At 43.4% G+C, this 19,209-nt stretch overlaps 1 protein-coding gene and 1 pseudogene across 13 annotated transcripts; both read left to right on the forward strand.

The window, feature by feature from the left end:
• The first annotated feature begins 1,220 nt into the window (after positions 1 to 1,220).
• Positions 1,221 to 3,326, forward strand: LOC109279000 (transmembrane protein 243-like; annotated as a pseudogene).
• ZNF879 (zinc finger protein 879) lies at positions 3,066 to 17,611 on the forward strand. Of its 13 annotated transcripts, none has more exons than XM_053907570.1 (6): positions 3,066 to 3,294; positions 4,433 to 4,500; positions 8,318 to 8,392; positions 8,541 to 8,667; positions 9,088 to 9,183; positions 15,432 to 17,611. In XM_053907570.1, exons 2-6 carry the CDS (start codon positions 4,468 to 4,470, stop codon positions 16,877 to 16,879), a joined length of 1,779 nt encoding a protein of 592 aa, XP_053763545.1. In that variant the 5' UTR covers positions 3,066 to 3,294; positions 4,433 to 4,467; the 3' UTR covers positions 16,880 to 17,611. The 13 variants fall into 13 exon arrangements, with proteins under 13 accessions (XP_053763545.1, XP_053763544.1, XP_053763546.1 ...); XM_053907569.1 differs by having other exon boundaries at positions 3,066 to 3,281; XM_053907571.1 differs by having other exon boundaries at positions 3,066 to 3,222.
• The last annotated feature ends 1,598 nt before the right edge of the window (positions 17,612 to 19,209 follow it).

Here is a 19,209-nt window from a genome sequence, read left to right on the forward strand (position 1 = left end):
AATCAGGAATGGATATTGGATTTTGCAAATGCCTTTTTTGTGCCTTGACCTGAAAACCGTCAAAGCAGTAAGCTTAGACAATCGTACCAATGTCCTTTGTCGCCTCCTGTCTTGTGTCTAGAAAATATTATTTCATATATTTTGCCTGTGTTTGTTATTGTTGCTGTTTTTTTTTTTTTTCAGGCAGAAGGGTAAGTCCAGTCTTTTTTGCTGTGTCTTAGCCAGAAGCAGAAGTGCAGATTTTTACAGCACTGGATGCATTTCAATCCACTGAAGTTTTTACCCTTTTTGATCTTCAAATTGTTCCACTTTGTCCAGCAGAATCCCTGCAAGGTTGGCTCTTGTGTCCTTCTGATATGACCCAATCATCTCAGATAGCTTCCCTGCTTTCAGGCACCAAACTTCCCTTGGGTATTCCCTGCCTTGTCCTTGTAATCAGCTGTTTCTCTAAAGGAACCCTTTCCCATTAAATGCTAATTTAGAGTCCATAATTTATTTTATTGCCATTGGATTGTTATTCTAGGCCTTGCAGTAGATAGAGATAGGAAAAAAAAATTGGGGGGAGGGGAGGGCAGGGAAGAACCACAATGTGACTCTTGTTATTTTCAATTCATATGTTAGACAACAGGTTTTTCCACTTAACTTTTTTGAAATAATGTTTTTTAATTCTTTTTTAAAAATGTTTATTTATTTTGAGGGAGAGAGACAGAGTGTGAGTAGGGGAGGGGCAGAGAGAGAGAGGGAGGCACAAAATCCGAAGAAGACTCCAGGCTCCGACTGTCAGCACAGAGCCCAATGTGGGGCTCGAACTCGCCAACTGCAAGATCATGACCTGAGCCGAAGTCAGACGTTTAACTTACTGAGCCACCCAGGCCCCCTGGTGTTTTTTAAATTCTTAATTAGATTGTTGTGTGGCTGCAGGCCCCGGTCAGGATAGCGGAATGGGACCCACAGCCCTGCTCTCTGTCAGCCAGCTCAGGAAGTTTCTTCCTTCCCCACGCATCTAGCCTGTGTCCCAAGCCTCGGCACCAGCCTCTTCTCTGAGTGGAGATGTAGACCCAGGGTGCCAGGATGCTCTAGGTGGGGAGGAAAGCGGGGCTTGCACGAAGCCACTTTGTTCCCCAGGGTATGAGCCCCACTCACCAGCACTGCCCGAACCTTCGGGCCCAGTGAACTTTCGGTTTTTGGAGTCTGGGACCTGACACCTTGGGAGATAATGCTGGCTCAGCGTTGAGTGTCTTGGGGAGAGTGAAAACATCCACCAAAAGGAGGGCTTTTCTACCAGGACCCAAGGCACCAGTGGCCCAGACCACAGACCTCTGTTCAGAGAGACATTGGCCAAAGATAGAATCACCACTTTAGCTGTTGGCTGCTTAACTTCCAAACCGTCAAGTACATTTTTTGCTGTATCTCTTGGAGTAGTGTTACTGCCCACACACTTATCTACTGGTATTGACAAGGAGACTCAGAACTGAAATTCAGAAATCTACTTTACTGTATTTCATTTTCTATCATCATGTATTATGTGAGAACCTGTACTTTCATGATGTGGAAAGTGTGGTTGCCCAGGAGAGATACTTACCAGGTCTCTGCAAAGCTAAAAATAGGATTGTGAGTAAGGGCTGGATAAGGTATGCTGACGACTCTCCTGCAGAAGTCTGATACATATTTTCCCCTTAATTGTAAATCTAAATTCCCTCTTGCAGGGAAGACATACTGTAGATCACTTTGCTTTTTCCAACAACATAAGTTATTTTTCATTTTGAAATTAAAGCATTTTATAATATGATTGCATGGTGAAAGACAATGTAACAGACAAAATCTTGCATTTTAAGACAACTATCCAACTATATTTCTGTTAAACTGAATATACAATTATTGTTCCCCAGGTGATCAACTTTTGTGTACAATTTCATGTTAACAAGACAGTGAAAAGACAACTTTGTGAGGATCTGATTACAAAAATAAATCAAATAATTTACATTTAAAAAAGAATATTGACTTAAACGAATATAGTTTAAGATTACTCTGTGGCTAGTTAGGAAGTCATATATCATGTTTCCATTTGTCTGGTAGTCTCTATTAAATATTTAACACATATATTTAAACATTTAAAAACATTTATGTCTGAAGTTACCTGGTATCTGTGTCATTCCCTTGAAAAAGACAAGAACCAGGGCACCTGGGTGGCTCAGTCGGTTAAGCATCCGACTTTGGCTCAGGTAATGATTTCACAGCTTGTGGGTTTGAGCCCCACATCGGGCTCTGTGCTGACAGCTCAGAGCCTGGAGCCTGCTTTAAATTCTGTGTCTCTCTCTCCCTGCCCCTCCTCCGCTCACATTCTGTCTCTCTCTCTCTCAAAAATAAATATTTTAAAAAACTGAAAAAAAAATCTTTTTTAGGTTGTGAAATTTAGACATAACTTTTTTTAAATTCAAAAGTTTGTAAAATGGATTTTCACAGTTAAGAACAACAGACCCCAATAATTACACAGCGACAGCTAACAGACAAGATGGGGTCCCTCATTTTCTGGGGAAAAAACTAGACTTTTAATCAGGCCGAATGATGAAGAGAAAACCAGTGGGCACAGCCTGAGGTGACAAGGCTGTACAAAATTCAGCAATATTCGCAGGAAAGACCCCTGCCACGCATCTTATCATGTTCTTCAACGGGCTGCCACATCCTGAAGCTGCTCAGAAAAGCGAGTTGTATCCTGCTTGTCACTCTGCTCCTGAAGTGGCAGTTTGGGACCTGGGTCTGACCAGCCTTGATAAGGGCAGAGAACTTGGAGAGTACTTTCAGTTTGTAGACCAAGACTGAGACTCCCGGGTTTGCAAACTGTATGGTAATAAAGCTACCCTCGCCTCTAACCAAATCTTTGCATTCCAGGAACCAAGAACAAGCAGCAGCGAGCGGCTAATTTTCCACATTTTTAAAATACATACCCACTTTTTCCCAAAAGGGTGCCAGAGAACACAAGCGGTTAGCGATGCAGAAAGATGTGGCTTCAGCTTTCGTAGGCTCCCAGAAAAACTATCTTCAGCCTTACGACTATTGGTCCTTTCCGGACACCGTAGATCGGCAGGCTGTGATGATGTCTGGGAAATGTAGTTCGAAAGGAAAGCACTGCGGTTAAGGCGAGGTACCCCTTTGCTCTCTCCTGCGCAGGCGCGATTGTGCCCGGCGGCCTGGCGGCGGCGGCGAAAAATGTCCTCAGGCTAGGTATTCTGCTTGTCTCCAGTGCGGTCGGCCGCTTGGAGTCCCCGTCGCGGCGGGCTCAGGTAGTGGCTGCCGGTGAGAGCTGGCCCGGGGTGTACAGCTCTTGAGGCGGGGCCAGGGCTGAGGGCCGGCCGTGGCGGGAGTCCCAGACGAGTCCCGGCTCCGGGCGTCTGAGCCGCGGCGGCCTCGGCAGGTGAACGCGGCCCGGAGAGGAGGCGTTGCCCGGGGAGGTCTCCACTCGCGTGTCTTCCCACCCCGGGAAATCGGAGCTGTCACTGCCTGAGCTGCAGCCTCGGGCAAGGCTCCTGGAGAAGTGGCCCCAGAACCGAGATTGCGGGAAGCTGTGCTCTGTTTCAGGGTCTGTGAACCCTGGGGCTGGTTTTGCTGGTAGCGCTGGCCTCGGTCTCCCCCGCCCCCATCTCACCCCGAGTTTAAACTTTATTTTGTGTTTATCAGTTTTTGCCATCTATGCTTGTTTGGCACTTTTCCCAGAGGGAATCCTCTGGTGATTTGACTGTTCCGTTTTTCGTTGTTGTTTAGATTAATTTTGACCTTTTGCTGAGTTCCTTCCCTTTTCTCTAAATTTTAAATTCATTTGTAGCTAGTGATGCTCTTTCTTTTGAGCCTTGTGGTGTTTTGGAGCCGGGAGAGGAAGGTGGATGGGTAATGTTTTCATTTATATTTAAGGAGGTTTGATAACTCTTCATAAAGGAAGCACAATTCCCAAGGAAGAGAAGAGAGGACTAATTTTTGCTTGGTTCTTCCTGAAAAGGACTCCAATTTCCTTCAAATGTTATGTGAAGAATTATTATAATTATCATATTATTGTACTTTGTTGTGCATGATGTATAGTTGTATGTTACATTAGATACAATATATTTATTATGATTACATTATTATAGCACAGCCCCAAAATATTTAAATGCAGATGTGGGGAATATTTATGTTATTTCTCATTAAATGAACATCTCAGGGAGCCCGGCATGACTGCCCTTTACTCTGTTCATGTGCTGGAAGTATGCTTGCTGCCTCTCCTGGTTTTGGTGGCCAGGCTCACGGACCCTCTAACTCAGGAATGCTTGGGCTTACTTGTTCCCTCTGGCTTCTCTCTGTAGGGTGCTCGGTGTGTGGAGATTTCTAATTTAGTCAGGCGTAAGGAGGGTGGGAGTATAGACAGGATGGAGAGACCTCACTGTTTCTTTCTCCATTTCAGGTGCCTTCTCCAGGAGGGGCGGCAGGAAGGGAGAAATGGCCACAAGGTTGCTGCCAGCCCATGTTCAGGTGAGTGGAGGCTTTTTTCTTGAACTGCCTTCCTGGTTCAGAGGTCATGATCACACTTACGCCATTGTTGAGGTTTACAAGGCAGTGAAGCCCACGGAGGGACCAGAGGGCCTGGTAGGGTAACTTTGGAAGGAAGGTGTTTTTCTAGTGTCAGCAGCCAGTCTCATTGTGAATTCCCCACTTAATCATTAAGTACTTGTTGATTAGGAATTGAATGGTGCGGAGGGACCAGAGGGCCTGGTAGGGTAACTTTGGAAGGAAGGTGTTTTTCTAGTGTCAGCACCAGTCTCATTGTGAGTTCCCCACTTAATCATTAAGTACTTGTTGATTAGGAATTGAATGGTGCCCCCAGTCCCAAGCCAATGACCCACACAGAGCTTTGTGAGGGATCTAGGTATGTGTTTTCCCTATGAAGGGTGGAAATTTGGGGAAGTCAGATAATTTTTTCAATAACATTAGGAATTCAAGGAGAAAATGCATGGGCTTTACCCTCCAGGCACTGAGGACCAATCAACTACAGCAGTCCTTGGTCCAGGTGATTTTCTAGGAAGTTCCAACGAAGAAGACCTCTGAATCAGCAGGTTGGTCAGGGATATGTTCTAGTACAGTTGACTCTTGAACAATGCAGGGGTTTAAGTGTTGCCTTGACCCAGCCCGTCCTGGAGGGTCGCTGAAATTTCTTGGTCTTGTTTCAAGAAAGAATTCAAGGACAGATACACAGCACAGTTCATGAGTGACACAGCAGGAAAGTTTATTAAAGCAAAAAGTATATTCGTAAGATAAGAGCAGGAGAGCTCAAGAGGGAGCTTTGCATCCTGGGGTTTGGGTTTCTTTTTTTTTTTTTATCATTTATTCATTTTTAAGAGACAGAGCGTGAGTGGGGGAGGGGCAGAGAGTGATGGAGACACAGAATCTGAAGCAGGCTCCAGGCTCTGAGCTGTCAGCACAGAGCCTGACGCAGGGCTGGAACCCATGAGCGGTGAGATCATGACCTGAGCGAAGTCAGTCACTTAACCTACCGAGCTACCCAGGCGCCCCTGGGTTTCTATCTTTATTTATAGTTGTTAACTAGGAATATTCTACTTGGGCCAGGAATGCAGGGTTTCAAGCTTTTTCTTCCTAATTTTCTTCCTAATTTGGCCATCCACATCTTGGGCCTGTCTGATTTGATCTGGCTTCTTGTGGAGTGCTGCCAGGACAGGCCTCTGACTTTCCTGATAGCTGGCAATGACTTCCTTGTTGCTGGCCTCCAGGTATCTGTTAGAACCTAACTAGCAGACTACTCTAACATAAGGGCTCAGTCTCTGACCCTTCCTGCACCCCCATTGCCACTACCCACCCCCTCCAAAATCTACATATAACTTTTAATTTAAGTTTTTCTTTAAATTCTAGTTAGTTAACCTATAGTGTAATATTGGTAGTACTACCTATAGTGTAGTATAGAGTAGAATGTAGTGATTCATCACTTACATATAACACCCAGTGTTCATCACAAGTTCCCTCCTATCACCTATGGCCTATCACCCATATAACCCATCCTCTGCCCACCTCCTCCATCAACCCTCAGTTTGTTCTCTGTAGTTAAAAGTCTCTTATGGTTTTCCTCCCTCTTTTTTCTCCCTTCCCCTATGTTCATCGGTTTTGTTTCTTAAATTCCACATGTGAGTGTAATCATGTTATTTGTCTTTCTCTGATTGACTTATTTCCCTTAGTATAATATACTCTAGTTCCATCCACATTGTTGCAAATGAGAAATCCACATACAACTTTTGACTCCTCCCCAAACCTTAACTACTAATAGCCTACTGTTGGCTGGAAGCCTTACCAATAACGGTTGATTAGCACATATTTTGTGTGGTGTATATATTATATGCTGTAGTCTTATAATCAAGTGAGTTAGAGAACTACTAAAGTAGTTAGTTAACATTAATAAATGTTATTAACACATTTATAAGGAAGAGAAAATACATTTACAATGCTGTATTGAAAAAAATATATATATATACGTGGACCTGCACAGTTCAAACCCAGGTTGTTCAAGGGTCAACTATATTGGGCGATTTGGGGCTTACAAGCAGGACTAGGCTCATATAGATGAGGAAAAGGAAAGAAAAACAGTAAAAGGAAAAGAAAGCACAACTAGACAGTGGTCTTGGGGAACAGATTCAGGGAAATGAGCCTTCCTTCCACAGTGTTTTCTTCCCTTCTTTGCCCTTTTGTGGCACTTAGGGAAATAGAATTATAAAAACATAATCACCTCCCAACCTCTTCACAAAGGCAGAAGAGAAAGAAAACACTTTTATTATTGAATAAGCATTTAGCCAGAATGTGATGTTCATCACAGACAATCCACCAAGGGGATTGCAAAGACAGAAGGCTCATTCATAGAGTTAAGTGGCTACAACCCAGTCTGGAAGTTCATCAGGTGACAAGTTAGACCCGCCTCCTCCCAGGAGACTGAGAGATCGGCACATTCAAGGAGATAGCTACCAGGTCCTTGAGGAAGCAGTCCTGAGTTGTGAGACTGGCAAGTGACTTATTTATTAAAGTTTATTTATTTGAGAAGGAGAGAGAGTGAGTGAGGGAGGGGCAGAGAGGGGGAGAGAGTCCCAAGCAGGCTCTGGACTGAGAGTGCCCAACACCAGGCTTGAACTCATGAACCATGAGATCATGAGCTGTTGAAAAGACATTTAGTAGTGCCTCCATCCATAGTCCAGCATTTTCAGAGTTACAAAAGTGGAAACAACATAAGTAACCACTAGGAGATTAGTTAAGTAAATCGGTCCATCTATACAAATAAAAGATATTGAGTACGGGGCGCCTGGGTGGCTCAGTTGGCTGAGCGTCTGACTTCAGCTCGGGTCATGATCTCGTAGTTTGTGAGTTCAAGCCCCACATCGGGCTCTGTGCTGACAGCTCGGAGCCTGGAGCCTTCTTCGGATTCTGTGTCTCCCTCTCTCCATCCCTCACTAGTACTCTGTCTCTCTCTCTCAAAAATAAATAAAAGCATTAAAAAATAAAAAAAAAAAGATATTGAGTGGGATACAGTTATATCTATAATATTTTTATTTAAACCTAGCGCCATATTAGCAAGTAGAAAGTTCTGAGAGGCATATATACATATATACAGAGAGAAGTTAGCAAAGCTTGTGTGTGGTAGTAGAAAGTTAGATGAACATTTCTTTTCCTTTTACTTATTGATGTTTTCTAATTCACTTTTAAAAGAAAAGACTTTTTTAAAGTTTATTTTGAGAGAGTGAGTGGGGGAGGGGCAGAGAGAGAGGGAGAGACAATCCCAAGTAGGCTCCACGCTGTCAGCCCAGAACCCATCATGGAGCTCGAACCCTTGAACCGTGAGATCATGACCTGAGCCAGAACCAAGAGTCGGAAGCTTAACCGACTGAGCCACCCAGGAACCCCCCCGCAAAAAGATTTTTTAATAGGAAAAGAAAGGGGTTTAAGAGAGGTGACTTGTGATACAGGTCAGCAAGAGAAAGGTAGAACAAAGGCTTCTGGGGCGGAGAGGGAGTGTCCCACCCGCAACCTTCTCACCTGGCTCTTATTGCAAGGTCCTGTAGTCCCCCATCCTGGGTCCTCTCCTAGCAAAGCTGTGCCTGTGAATGTCTGTGCCAGGACACAGAGAAGGCCTGAGGTGATGACAGAATCCAGGCTCACCTATTCCTCCCTGAGTGAGTTGCTGGAGCTTCCTTCTAAAGCCCGATTCTCAGGTCTGAGCTGTAAAATGGGCTTTTCATGTATCTATGATTGTGCATTTCCACATCTCAAGTTCTGTGTTTCTATTGTTGTGATTTTGTAGAATGATTTCAAGTGCTTCTCTTGTTCGGCCACTGTGCCTCATCTGCCCGGGGGCACAGTGCTTCCTTCACAGAAGGTATGTGATAGACATGTGCTTCGTCACTGAGAGGTGGTTGAGAAGTATTCGGCTCAAGATGCTCAGAACCCTGCATGGTGATCTTGCTGCTCAGTCATCCCATTGGGGTGATGGTCCCAGGTGAGCAGGAGTGGGTTTGCCATTACAGGAGTCTGTGACGTTCAGGGACGTTGCTGTGTTCTTCAGCCAGGACGAGTGGCTGCGCCTGGACTCTGCACAGAGAACCCTGTACCGGGAGGTGATGCTGGAGAACTACGGCACCCTGGTCTCGCTGGGTAAGAACTTGCCCTCGTGATGTAGAATCTTCCAGGGGAGCATCTTGGTGCCCTCTCCAAGGAGGACACTTGGAGGGTGTGACCAGGTTCAGCCCGCAGTTGCTGTCCCCTCCCACTGCCAAGAAAGGTGTTGGTTTGGTAGAGTAGATCACGGGCATTCTTTTTATGCTTTTGCGAGTCTTGTGCCCCAGACTCTGTTCCCCTGGGTCTCACAGGAGGTTCCAGTGTAGAAGAGTGCACAGCCGGCGCCCTGCTATTCTTCCTGAGACCATCTCCCGGCCGTCTTCTGTGGCAGGAATTTAAGGCCCTCTCAGAACAGCTGTCTCTCTGCCCTGGAGCCCGTGCAGCTGAATGTGGGTGCCAGGATGGCTGCTTATGTCTGCACTACAGACTCATTCTCTTCTCCTTGCTCACAAACAGGAATTCTCTTTTCCAAACCAAAGGTTATCTTCCAGTTACAGCAAGGGGAAGACCCCTGGATGGTGGAAAATGGAGTTTCTCAAGACCCACGTGTAGGTGAGTGACCGTGACTGGGAGATGGGCATAGCACTTTCTCACTGCCTGGGTGCTGCTGATCAGGGTGGAGCCTGTGCTCAGGAGACACTGACCAGGGCCCTCCTATGTGTGCCAGGCCAGGTGGGACATGCTGGGAAGGGCATGTCCTCTGTCTCTCTACCTTGTTGAGTCCTTGATTTGGAGGTTCGGAGGGAGAGCTGAAATCTCCCAAGGAGGGCCCCACTTGTCTCAGATGTCATTTGTAATTAAAAAAAATTTTTTTTTAATTTTATTCATTTTTTTGAGAGAGAGACCAACAGAGTGCGAGCAGGGGAGGGGCTGAGCCACCCAGGCACCCCTGTCCTTTGTAATTTGAATGCAGAATATGTGACAACACAGTATATCCTGCATAAAGGTTTGTGAGTCATGTCTTCCCCAGTTTTTCTTGCTTTTACTGGATTATTTTCCCTTTCTTTCTTTTCTTTCTTTCTTTCTTTCTTTCTTTCTTTCTTTCTTTCTTTCTTTCTTTTCTTTCTTTCTTTCTCTTACTGTCTTTCTTTCTTTCTTTCTTTCTTTCTTTCTTTCTTTCTTTCTTTCTTTCTTATGTTTATTTACTTATTTTTGAGAGAGAGAAAGAACACAAGCAGGGAAGGGGCAGAGAGAGAGGGAGACACAATCCAAAGCAGGCTCCAAGCTGTCAGCACAGAGCTGGACACGGGGCTTGAACCCACAAACTGGGAGATCATGACCTGAACTGAAGTAGAACTCTTAACTGACTGAACCACCCAGGCACCCCTGGACTGATGATTTTCTTTTCTTTTCTTTTTTTTTTTTTGAGAGAGAGAACGTGTGTGCGTGAGTGGGGAAGGGCAGAGAGAGAGGGGGGATAGAGAATCTGAAGCAGGCTCCAGGCTCTGAGCTGTCAGCACAGAGCCTGATGCGGGGCTTGAACTCACAAACTGTGAGATCATGACGTGAGCCGAAGTTGGACGTTCAACCGACTGAGCCACCCAGGCACCCCTGGACTGATTATTTTCTTATATTATCTTCTCTTTGTGTTTGAACAAACCTTCTATTGCTACAATACATCCCTCATTGTTCTATCTTGCATTTTTGTTTGATGTTATTGGTCTGCAACTTACTATATATGGTTCAGCTAAAAAGGAAAAGCAGATGTATGTGTATTTATATACTACATGAGAGAGAGAAAGCAGGGTAGCAAAATGGCGATAAATCAAATATAGGCAGAAGGTTTGCAGATACTCACTATGGCATTCTCCTAAATCTTTTGTGGGAAAATATTCAAAATACGATGTTTCAGCCCTGGTTGCTAGGATATGCCTCTCAGTCTCTAAAACTCCTGCGGGTTGCTGGGTCAGTAAACTCTTACTTGCTTTTCTGCTTTGTCTTTGTTTTTGTTATTGTTGTTGTTATGAGATGGTGTTTTGTTTTGTTTTGTTTGGTTTGGTTTGGTCTTTGTTTGCTTTTGTTCTGTTTTGTCTTTGATTCTAGCACCAGAGGGTGGGTCTCTCCTGTGCTCTGCTATTTATTCAGGATTTATTTCTCTCAGTGGCAGGACGCAGGTCTCCTGTGTCAGCTCAGTCTCATGTTTGCATTCATGAGCCTGGTCTTCAGATTTTCCCCTTTGGTTTGACTAGGCTATTTTCTTGAATAATGTTTTTAGAAAGGTTCGTGTGTGCCATATTTGTGTATATCTAAAATAAATCCTCTTATCTCTCCTGTGAGAATTATAGATCTGGAATTCTGGCACCAGTTTTTTCCTTCACACTTTGCTCTAGTGTAGAGCATTGAGTATTATTGATAAAAATCCTCCATTAGTTTGATTCTTTTCCCCCAATATTCTGTGTAGAAAACCGTTTTTTTTCCCTGTTTTGGGGGTCTTCTGTCTAGAATATTATGGGATAGTCTCCTTATTTTTGGAATTTATAAGACTGATTAGGTTGTATGAAGGAGTTTTGTTTTAATATTGTTATTTGGCTTCACAGGGCCCTTAGCTTTGAAGAGCCAAGGCTACCCCGCTCCCCACCCCCCTACTTCAGGGATTTTTTTTTTTTTTCTACTACATACTAACATGTATTCTGCCACCTTTCACCAACAATTCAAGGAAGCTAACTGTAAGAATAATGATAAAATAGAAGTTCAGTCAGAACCTTAGAAAACAAATATGTTTGTGGTCAGGACAAGAATGGTAGCCAGGGAATGGTAGCCATGGGTGAGTTTCAAATTTGTCTCTGAGCTTTCTGGTTGGTAAAGAAATCACTAGTATCAAATTGACTGTGTTTGTCTTTTGCAAACATTAAAAAATTAGCTACTTATGGGGCGCCTGGGTGGCGCAGTCGGTTAAGCGTCCGACTTCAGCCAGGTCACCATCTCGCGGTCCGTGAGTTCGAGCCCCGCGTCAGGCTCTGGGCTGATGGCTCGGAGCCTGGAGCCTGTTTCCGATTCTGTGTCTCCCTCTCTCTCTGCCCCTCCCCTGTTCATGCTCTGCCTCTCTCTGTCCCAAACGTTTTTTATTTATTTTTGGGGCAGAGAGAGAGGGAGACACAGAATCGGAAACAGGCTCCAGGCTCCGAGCCATCAGCCCAGAGCCTGACGCGGGGCTCGAACTCACGGACCGCGAGATGGTGACCTGGCTGAAGTCGGACGCTTAACCGCGAGATGGTGACCTGGCTGAAGTCGGACGCTTAACCGACTGCGCCACCCAGGCGCCCCGCTACTTTTAATTCATACAAGGTATACATGGTAATGTAAAAAAGAGGAGGAAAAAAAAAAAGGTGTTTGCCCTGAAATTTTGCCAGCCAACCATGATAAACTTTTGTTGGTGTTTTACTGTTTATCCTTCCAGGTTGTGAATATTTGTTTGAGTGTATTTGTGCATGAGGGAGAGAGACACAGAGAAAAAGAAAGAAACAGATTGTACATATTCTCGGGGCACCTGGGTGGCTCAGTCAGTTAAGCATATGACTTTGGCTCGGGTCATGATCTCACAGTTCGTGGGTTTGAGTCCTGCGTCTGGCTCTGTGCTGACAGCTCAGAGCCTGGAGCCTGCTTCAGATTCTGTGTCTCCCTCTCTCTCTGCCCCTCCCTGCCTTGCACTCTGTCTCTGTCTGTCTCTCTCTCAAAAATAAACATTAAAAAAAAAATTAAAAAAAAAAAGATTACGTGTATTCTCAAACTGTTTTAAATTGGGAATATCCTTCACTTATTCAGCCCTCATTAATTAGGGGCCCACCTGTTTGAAAGAACTCTGTTGTATTGGTAAGCCATATTTTATTAAATAATCTTTTGGAAATTTTAGTTTCTAGGTTTTTTTTCTGTTATGAAGATTGCTTTTATGGCTATAAAATACCAAGGTTTAATATGAGAAACAGAGAAATTGTCTAGAGGGTAAATAATTACAGCACAAAGGCATGAGTATTACTGGTAAAAGGGCAAGGAATGTGAATTGAAAATTCACCCAGGATTCTTTGAAAAACTGTTCAATTTTATTATAATCAATGAAATACAAACTAAAGCAACGAGATACCATTTCCCCCCTCATTATATTACCCCAGATTAAGAAATACATATCCAGTGTTTTCCTACTGCTCTGAGTGACACTGGGGTCTTTAATGGGATTTAAATTTAAAATTAAAATTAAAAAAAAATAAAAAAAATTAAGTTAAAAAAATTTGAAAACATGATGGCATCGACTTTCATTTGCTGACATGGAGAGAAGCCCACACATTTTTTTTATTTAATTTTTTTAATGTTTATTTATTTCTGAGAGAGAGAGCATGAGCAGGGGAGGGGTAGAGAGAGGGAGACACAGAATCTGAAGCAGGCTCCAGGCTCTGAGCTGTCAGCACAGAGCCGATGCAGGGCTTGAACCCACGAACTGTGAGATCATGGCCTGGGCTGAAGTCAGCTGCTTGACTGACCGAGCCACCCAGGTGTCCCCACAAATTTTTTTTTAAGTGAGGAGGGGGTAGGAGGCAATGTAGTTTCAACCATTTTTTATTTTTTAAGTAAAAGTGTTTTCTCATTTCCCCCCAAATTCTGGTGAGCAAAATTCCATATCTAGCAGTGATTATATTTGTATGTTGTGTTTATGGGTGAACTCTATTTTTGTATTTATAGTTTTCTGTGTTTTCTTCAATTTTCTTACAATGATTATGTATCTTCTTTTTAGTTAAGAAAATAAAAGCTCTTTCATAAAATACAATTCATTCTTTTTGAAGCAATGATTCCACTGTATCCTAAGTGATCAAAAAGTGGACTGAAAATTATTCTCAAGCATGTACTCCTCTTCCAGTATGCCCCATATCGTTATATGGCACCAGTCTCCATTGAGCTGCCCATGCCAGGAGCAAGATGTCATCCTTGAGTCCTCTCTTTCACTTACTGTGTACATCCTATTTATAGGTTGAAGACACTTGTCATCTCTGCCTTCAGAACATCACGAATGTGCCCACCTCCCCCCACTGTGCCAGTGCACATCCATCCAGTCTCCTAAGTGAACTGTTCTTCATCTGCCCTTGTTTCTCCTGACCCCCAATTACAATCCATTTGTCACACAACCATCGAGGTCCTTTTTATTTAAAAAAAGAAAAAAAAATTTTAATGTTTATTTATTTTTGAGAGAGACAGAGTATGAACAGGATGGTGGCAGAGAGAGAGGGAGGTACAGAATCCAAAGCGGGCTCCAGGCTCTGAGCTGTCAGCACAGAGCCTGACTCGGGGCTCGAACCCAGGAACCTTGAGATCTGACCTGAGCCAAAGTCAGACGCTTAACCGACTGAGCCACTCAGGCACCCTGTATTCCTTTTTAAACAAAACTGCCACATCCCCCAACCCCCAGCGATCCTCAGAAGAAATTTCACATGTGTTCGTATATCTTACAAGACCTATGTGGTATGGCTCCTGCCTACCTCTTTCCTCACCTCGTTACACTGTCTTCTTGTTCCCTTTTGCTTAGGCCACAATGGACTTGTCTAGGCTCCTCCAACATTCAGAGCTTACTCTTGCCTTAGGGCTTTGGGCTAGCTGTTCTTCCTGACTAGAATCATCTTTATACCCACATTTTTACATGGCCAGCTCTTATTATTTAGATCTCTTTTTTTCAATGTTTATTTATTTTGAGAGAGAGTGTGAACAGGGGAGGGACAGAGAGGGAAAGAGAATCCCAAGCAGGCTCCACGCTGTCAGCACAGAGCCTGACACGAGGCTTCATCTCACGAACTGTGAGATCATAACCTGAGCCGAAATCAAGTCAGATTCTTAACTGACTGAGCCACCCAGGCGTCCCTAGATATCATCTTTAATTTTACTTCTTGTCATACAGCTTGTTTGCTCTTACTGCACATCACCTTGTTTTTGTTTGTTTTCTTAGTTCTCATCATCCCTGGTTTATTTGATCAGTTGGTCATTGTCAATATCCTGCTGCTAGAATGTACACCTTGTGAAAACTTAATTCTTGCCTGATATGTACCCCGTAATCCCGATCTTGATCTTTGCATGGTGGGCACTAAGTAAATACTCCTTGAGTGAGTACATGTCCATCATAACACCATAAATAGCCCTCAGATGAGTTCCAAAACAGCACTGATGGAGGCCCTGTGTTTCAAAGAGCTTTTTATGGCCAATGGCTCGTCTAGTTTTTACTTCTAGCCCCTCTGCAGTTTTCTTGTGGACTTACCTCAAGGGCGGTGGTGGCTGCTGTGGGAGAGGAAGCTGAGGAATAAATAACACAACCTGCTGCACTCACAAGTGCCCTGTGCCCTGCCAACCTGAGCTTTGTTACTAAAGCAGCCTGGCTCCTTTTGTTGGAGGGGCTTCTCTGAGTTCTTCAGCTCACCTACATGCAGGTGTCCTCAGACCCTCTGCACTCAGGCATGTCTCCCACCCTGCTTCTTTCTCTTGCCTTTATTTCTCTCTACCCTTTCCTAAGAATCCAAGGGCGTACTTGTTAGCAATCCTTGTATATGTATTTAAAAATTTTTTAATGTTTATTTTTGAGAGACAGAGGGTGGGTGGGGGAGGAGCAGAGAGAGAGAAGGAGACACAGATCCAAAACAGGCTCCAGGCTCCGAGCTGTCAACACAGAGCCCAATGCGGGGCTTGAACCCATGAGCCATGAGATCATGACCTGAGCTGAAGTTGGATACTCAACCGACCAAGCCACCCAGGTGCCCCTATCCTTGTATATTTTGATAGCACCTTTCTTTATCCTCCGTGCAAGGGAGACTTACCCGTTTTGTTTATTTTAGGATGGGAGAGCTTGTTTGAAACTGCAGTTTCTGAAGAAGACAATCAGGAAGTAATGAATAAACTCCTAGGTGACGGTCCGTTTGACTTCAAGTTGGGGAAAACCTACGTAAACGAGGACAAGCTAGAGAAGCAGCAAGGCAAAAAGAACAAACCTTTCAGGAAAGTTTTAGTTACTATCAAGAATACGTACCTTAGGGAGAAGAGCTTTATGGGTATTGAGCTAGGGAAAAATCTCAGTCTAAAGTCATCCCTTGTTAGAAAACCCAGACTCGTTTCCAGGGGAAGGAAACCCCATTCACAGCAGTATTCCATTCTGTTTAAACAACTGGGAGTCAACACGGTTCGCAAATGTTACAAATGTAACATCTGTGGGAAAATCTTCCTCCACAGTTCTTCCCTGAGTAAACACCAGAGAATCCACACTGGAGAGAAGCTCTATAAATGCAAGGAATGTCGTAAAGCTTTCAGCCAAAGCTCGTCTCTCACTCAGCACCTTAGAGTTCACACAGGAGAGAAACCTTACATATGCAGTGAATGTGGGAAAGCCTTCAGTTTCACCACCTCTCTCATTGGACATCAGAGAATGCACACTGGAGAGAGACCCTATAAATGCAATGAGTGTGGCAAGACATTTAAAGGAAGTTCATCCCTGAATAATCACCAACGGATTCATACTGGAGAAAAGCCCTATAAATGTAATGAATGTGGGAGAGCCTTTAGCCAGTGCTCCTCTCTGATTCAACATCACAGGATTCACACTGGAGAGAAACCTTATGAATGTAGTCAGTGTGGGAAAGCCTTTACCTCAATATCGCGGCTAAGTAGACACCATAGAATTCATACTGGAGAGAAACCCTTTAATTGTAACGAGTGTGGGAAAGTATTCAGTTACCACTCAGCTCTTATTATACATCAGAGAATTCACACTGGTGAGAAACCTTATGCATGTAAAGAATGTGGGAAAGCCTTCAGCCAAAGCTCTGCTCTGATACAGCATCAAAGAATTCATACAGGAGAAAAACCCTACAAATGCAACGAATGTGGGAAGGCTTTCTCCTGGATTTCACGGCTTAATATACACAACAGAATCCACACCGGAGAGAAACCGTACAATTGTAAAGAATGTGGAAAAGCCTTCAGTTCCCACTCAGCAGTTAACACTCATCGAAAAATTCATACTGGAGAGAAACCTTATAAATGTAATGACTGTGAAAAAGCCTTCAACCAAAGCTCAGCTCTCATTCAGCACCAGAGAATTCATACTGGAGAGAAACCATTTAACTGTAAAGTATGTGGGAAAGCCTTCAGACAGAGTTCCTCCCTCATGACACACATGAGGATTCATACAGGAGAGAAGCCTTATAAATGTAAAGAATGTGGTAAGGCTTTTAGTCAGAGCTCATCCCTTACCAATCACCAGAGGACTCACACTGGAGAGAAACTATAAATAAAACGCATGTGGAAAATCTTCCAACTGAAGTTCATTTCATACTAAATTTCAAAAACTTCATCCTGGGCAGAAAGTGATGAAGGGTAGTTGATTGTGAGTTAAACTTCAGAATTTAGACCACCTCAAATGAGACTTCATGATGCAGGTAACCTTAGGTATATTAGGAAAGCTTCTATAAAGTGTTATCCCCCCCCCCCCCCCATAGCTTTTCAAGTAGAGAGTTTGTAAGGTTCTTTTCTCTTCTTCCTGGGGATATTGTGACGAGAGCCCCCCCAGCTTTCGCAAGCATCACAGGGAAGCATGTTGATTTATGTTGAAGTGCAGCCATAAAATCCAGACTTTAGATTATGGAGGAATCTATTTTTTGAAACATTTAAGTGTTATGCAAGCCAGTTATGCTCAGAAGAATGTTTTGGAGAAGAAATGTAAGCAGGTGACCTGTACTACCTCATTGTCGCTAAAATGTGTTTTTTAATAGTTTCAAAGAAAATTCTGTACTTGGTCGTTGTGGAAACTTTTGTGTTGCTTCTTTTCTGCTTTCCAGGCCATTTACCTGAAAAGAAAATCACTCTGTAAACTCTGTGGGCACACAGTCCTGTGAGTTTTCTCCCTATTTGTTCCGAACTCTGAAGCAGATCTAAAATCATTTTATTTTAAATCACAAAATGCATGGTATTTCACTTGGTTTTATCCGAAAGTGATTACCTGAATTAAAGGTTATTCAGACAACTACTGCTTTTGCAAGTTAATCTACTGATAAATGTTAACAGTTATCTGAAAATGTAGCCATAGGAACATGACCCTGGGCTCCCAGGCTGTGCCTGCTTCATAGAGCTCTTGGTTACCACCCACCAGGAAGGCCCTGTCACTGTCCATCCCACCTGGAGGTAAAATGAACCAGGTAATTTTGACTCCCTCCCACACTTCGAGGGCCACTAGACAAAATTTCAGGCTCTAAGTTCAGTAAATGGACCATTAATGCCCTTCAACAAGTTAGCATGTTTCAGCATTTCTAAAATGTGAGTAATAATTCCAATTAGCAACATTGTCTGGTGTTATCAGGAGTTGGCAAGCACTTAAGGACTGAAACACCTATTTTGTTTAAAAGAAAGAAAAAAAAAAGAGACAAGTAAGGACAAGTTTCTTTCTCTTTGTCAAAGACTTAAAAAAAAAAAATAACACCTCAGGAAAGGTACTATTGGGGCTGGAGACTGAGCTAAAGCAAACCTTGAATTCAACTTGTGCTTCCTGGGACCGACTAATCAGTCTTATTTTTTCAGACTTAGGAGGAGCAGACTTTTCTGGGTCATTTAATCCTTCACTGCAGTGCCCCTTTGCCTACAACTATTCTTTTACATTCTCTAATTTCTGGATGTTTTATGCTTGTAGTGATGTCTCTGGTACTTTGTCTCACAGGATCCCCCTTAGGATCTCTTGTAGGGCTGGTTTAGTGGTGACAAATTCCTTCAGTTTTTGTTTGTTTGGGAAGACCTTTATCTTTCCTTCTATTCTAAATGACAGACTTGCTGGATAAAGGATTCTCGGCTGCATATTTTTTCTGTTTAGTACACACATGAAGATCTCATGCCAATCCTTTCTGGCCTGCCAAGTTTCAAAAGAGAGATCAGTCACGAGTCTTATAGGTCTCCCTTTATATGTGAGGGCACGTTTATCCCTTGCTGCTTTCACAATTTTCTCTTTATCCTTGTATTTTGCCAGCTTCACTATGATATGTCGTGCAGAAGATCGATTCAAGTTACATCTGAAGGGAGTTCTCTGTGCCTCTTGGATTTCAATGCCTTTTTCCTTCCCCAGTTGAGGGAAGTTCTCAGCTATAGTTTCTTCAAGTACCCCTTCAGCACCTTTCCCTCTCTCTTCCTCCTCTGGGATACCAATTATGCGTATATTATTTCTTTTTAGTGTATCACTTAGTTCTCTAATTTTCCCCTCATACTCCTGGATTTTTTTATCTTTTTCTCAGCTTCCTCTTTTTCCATAACTTTATCTTCTAGTTCACCTATTCTCTCCTCTGCCTCTTCAATCCGAGCCATCGTCGTTTCCATTTTGTTTTGCATTTCGTTTAAAGCGTTTTTCAGCTCCTCATGACTGTTCCTTAGTCCCTTGATCTCTGTAGCAAGAGATTCTCTGCTGTCCTGTATACTGTTTTCAAGCCCAGCGATTAATTTTATGACTATTATTCTAAATTCACTTTCTGTTACATTATTTAAATCCTTTTTGATCAGTTCATTAGCTGTTGTTATTTCCTGGAGATTCTTCTGAGGGGAATTCTTCCGTTTGGTCATTTTGGATAGTCCCTGGAGTGGTGA

Source organism: Panthera pardus, unplaced genomic scaffold (assembly GCF_024362965.1).
Source record: "Panthera pardus isolate Hobbes unplaced genomic scaffold, ASM2436296v1 HiC_scaffold_2, whole genome shotgun sequence".
NCBI classification, from domain to species: domain Eukaryota; kingdom Metazoa; phylum Chordata; class Mammalia; order Carnivora; family Felidae; genus Panthera; species Panthera pardus.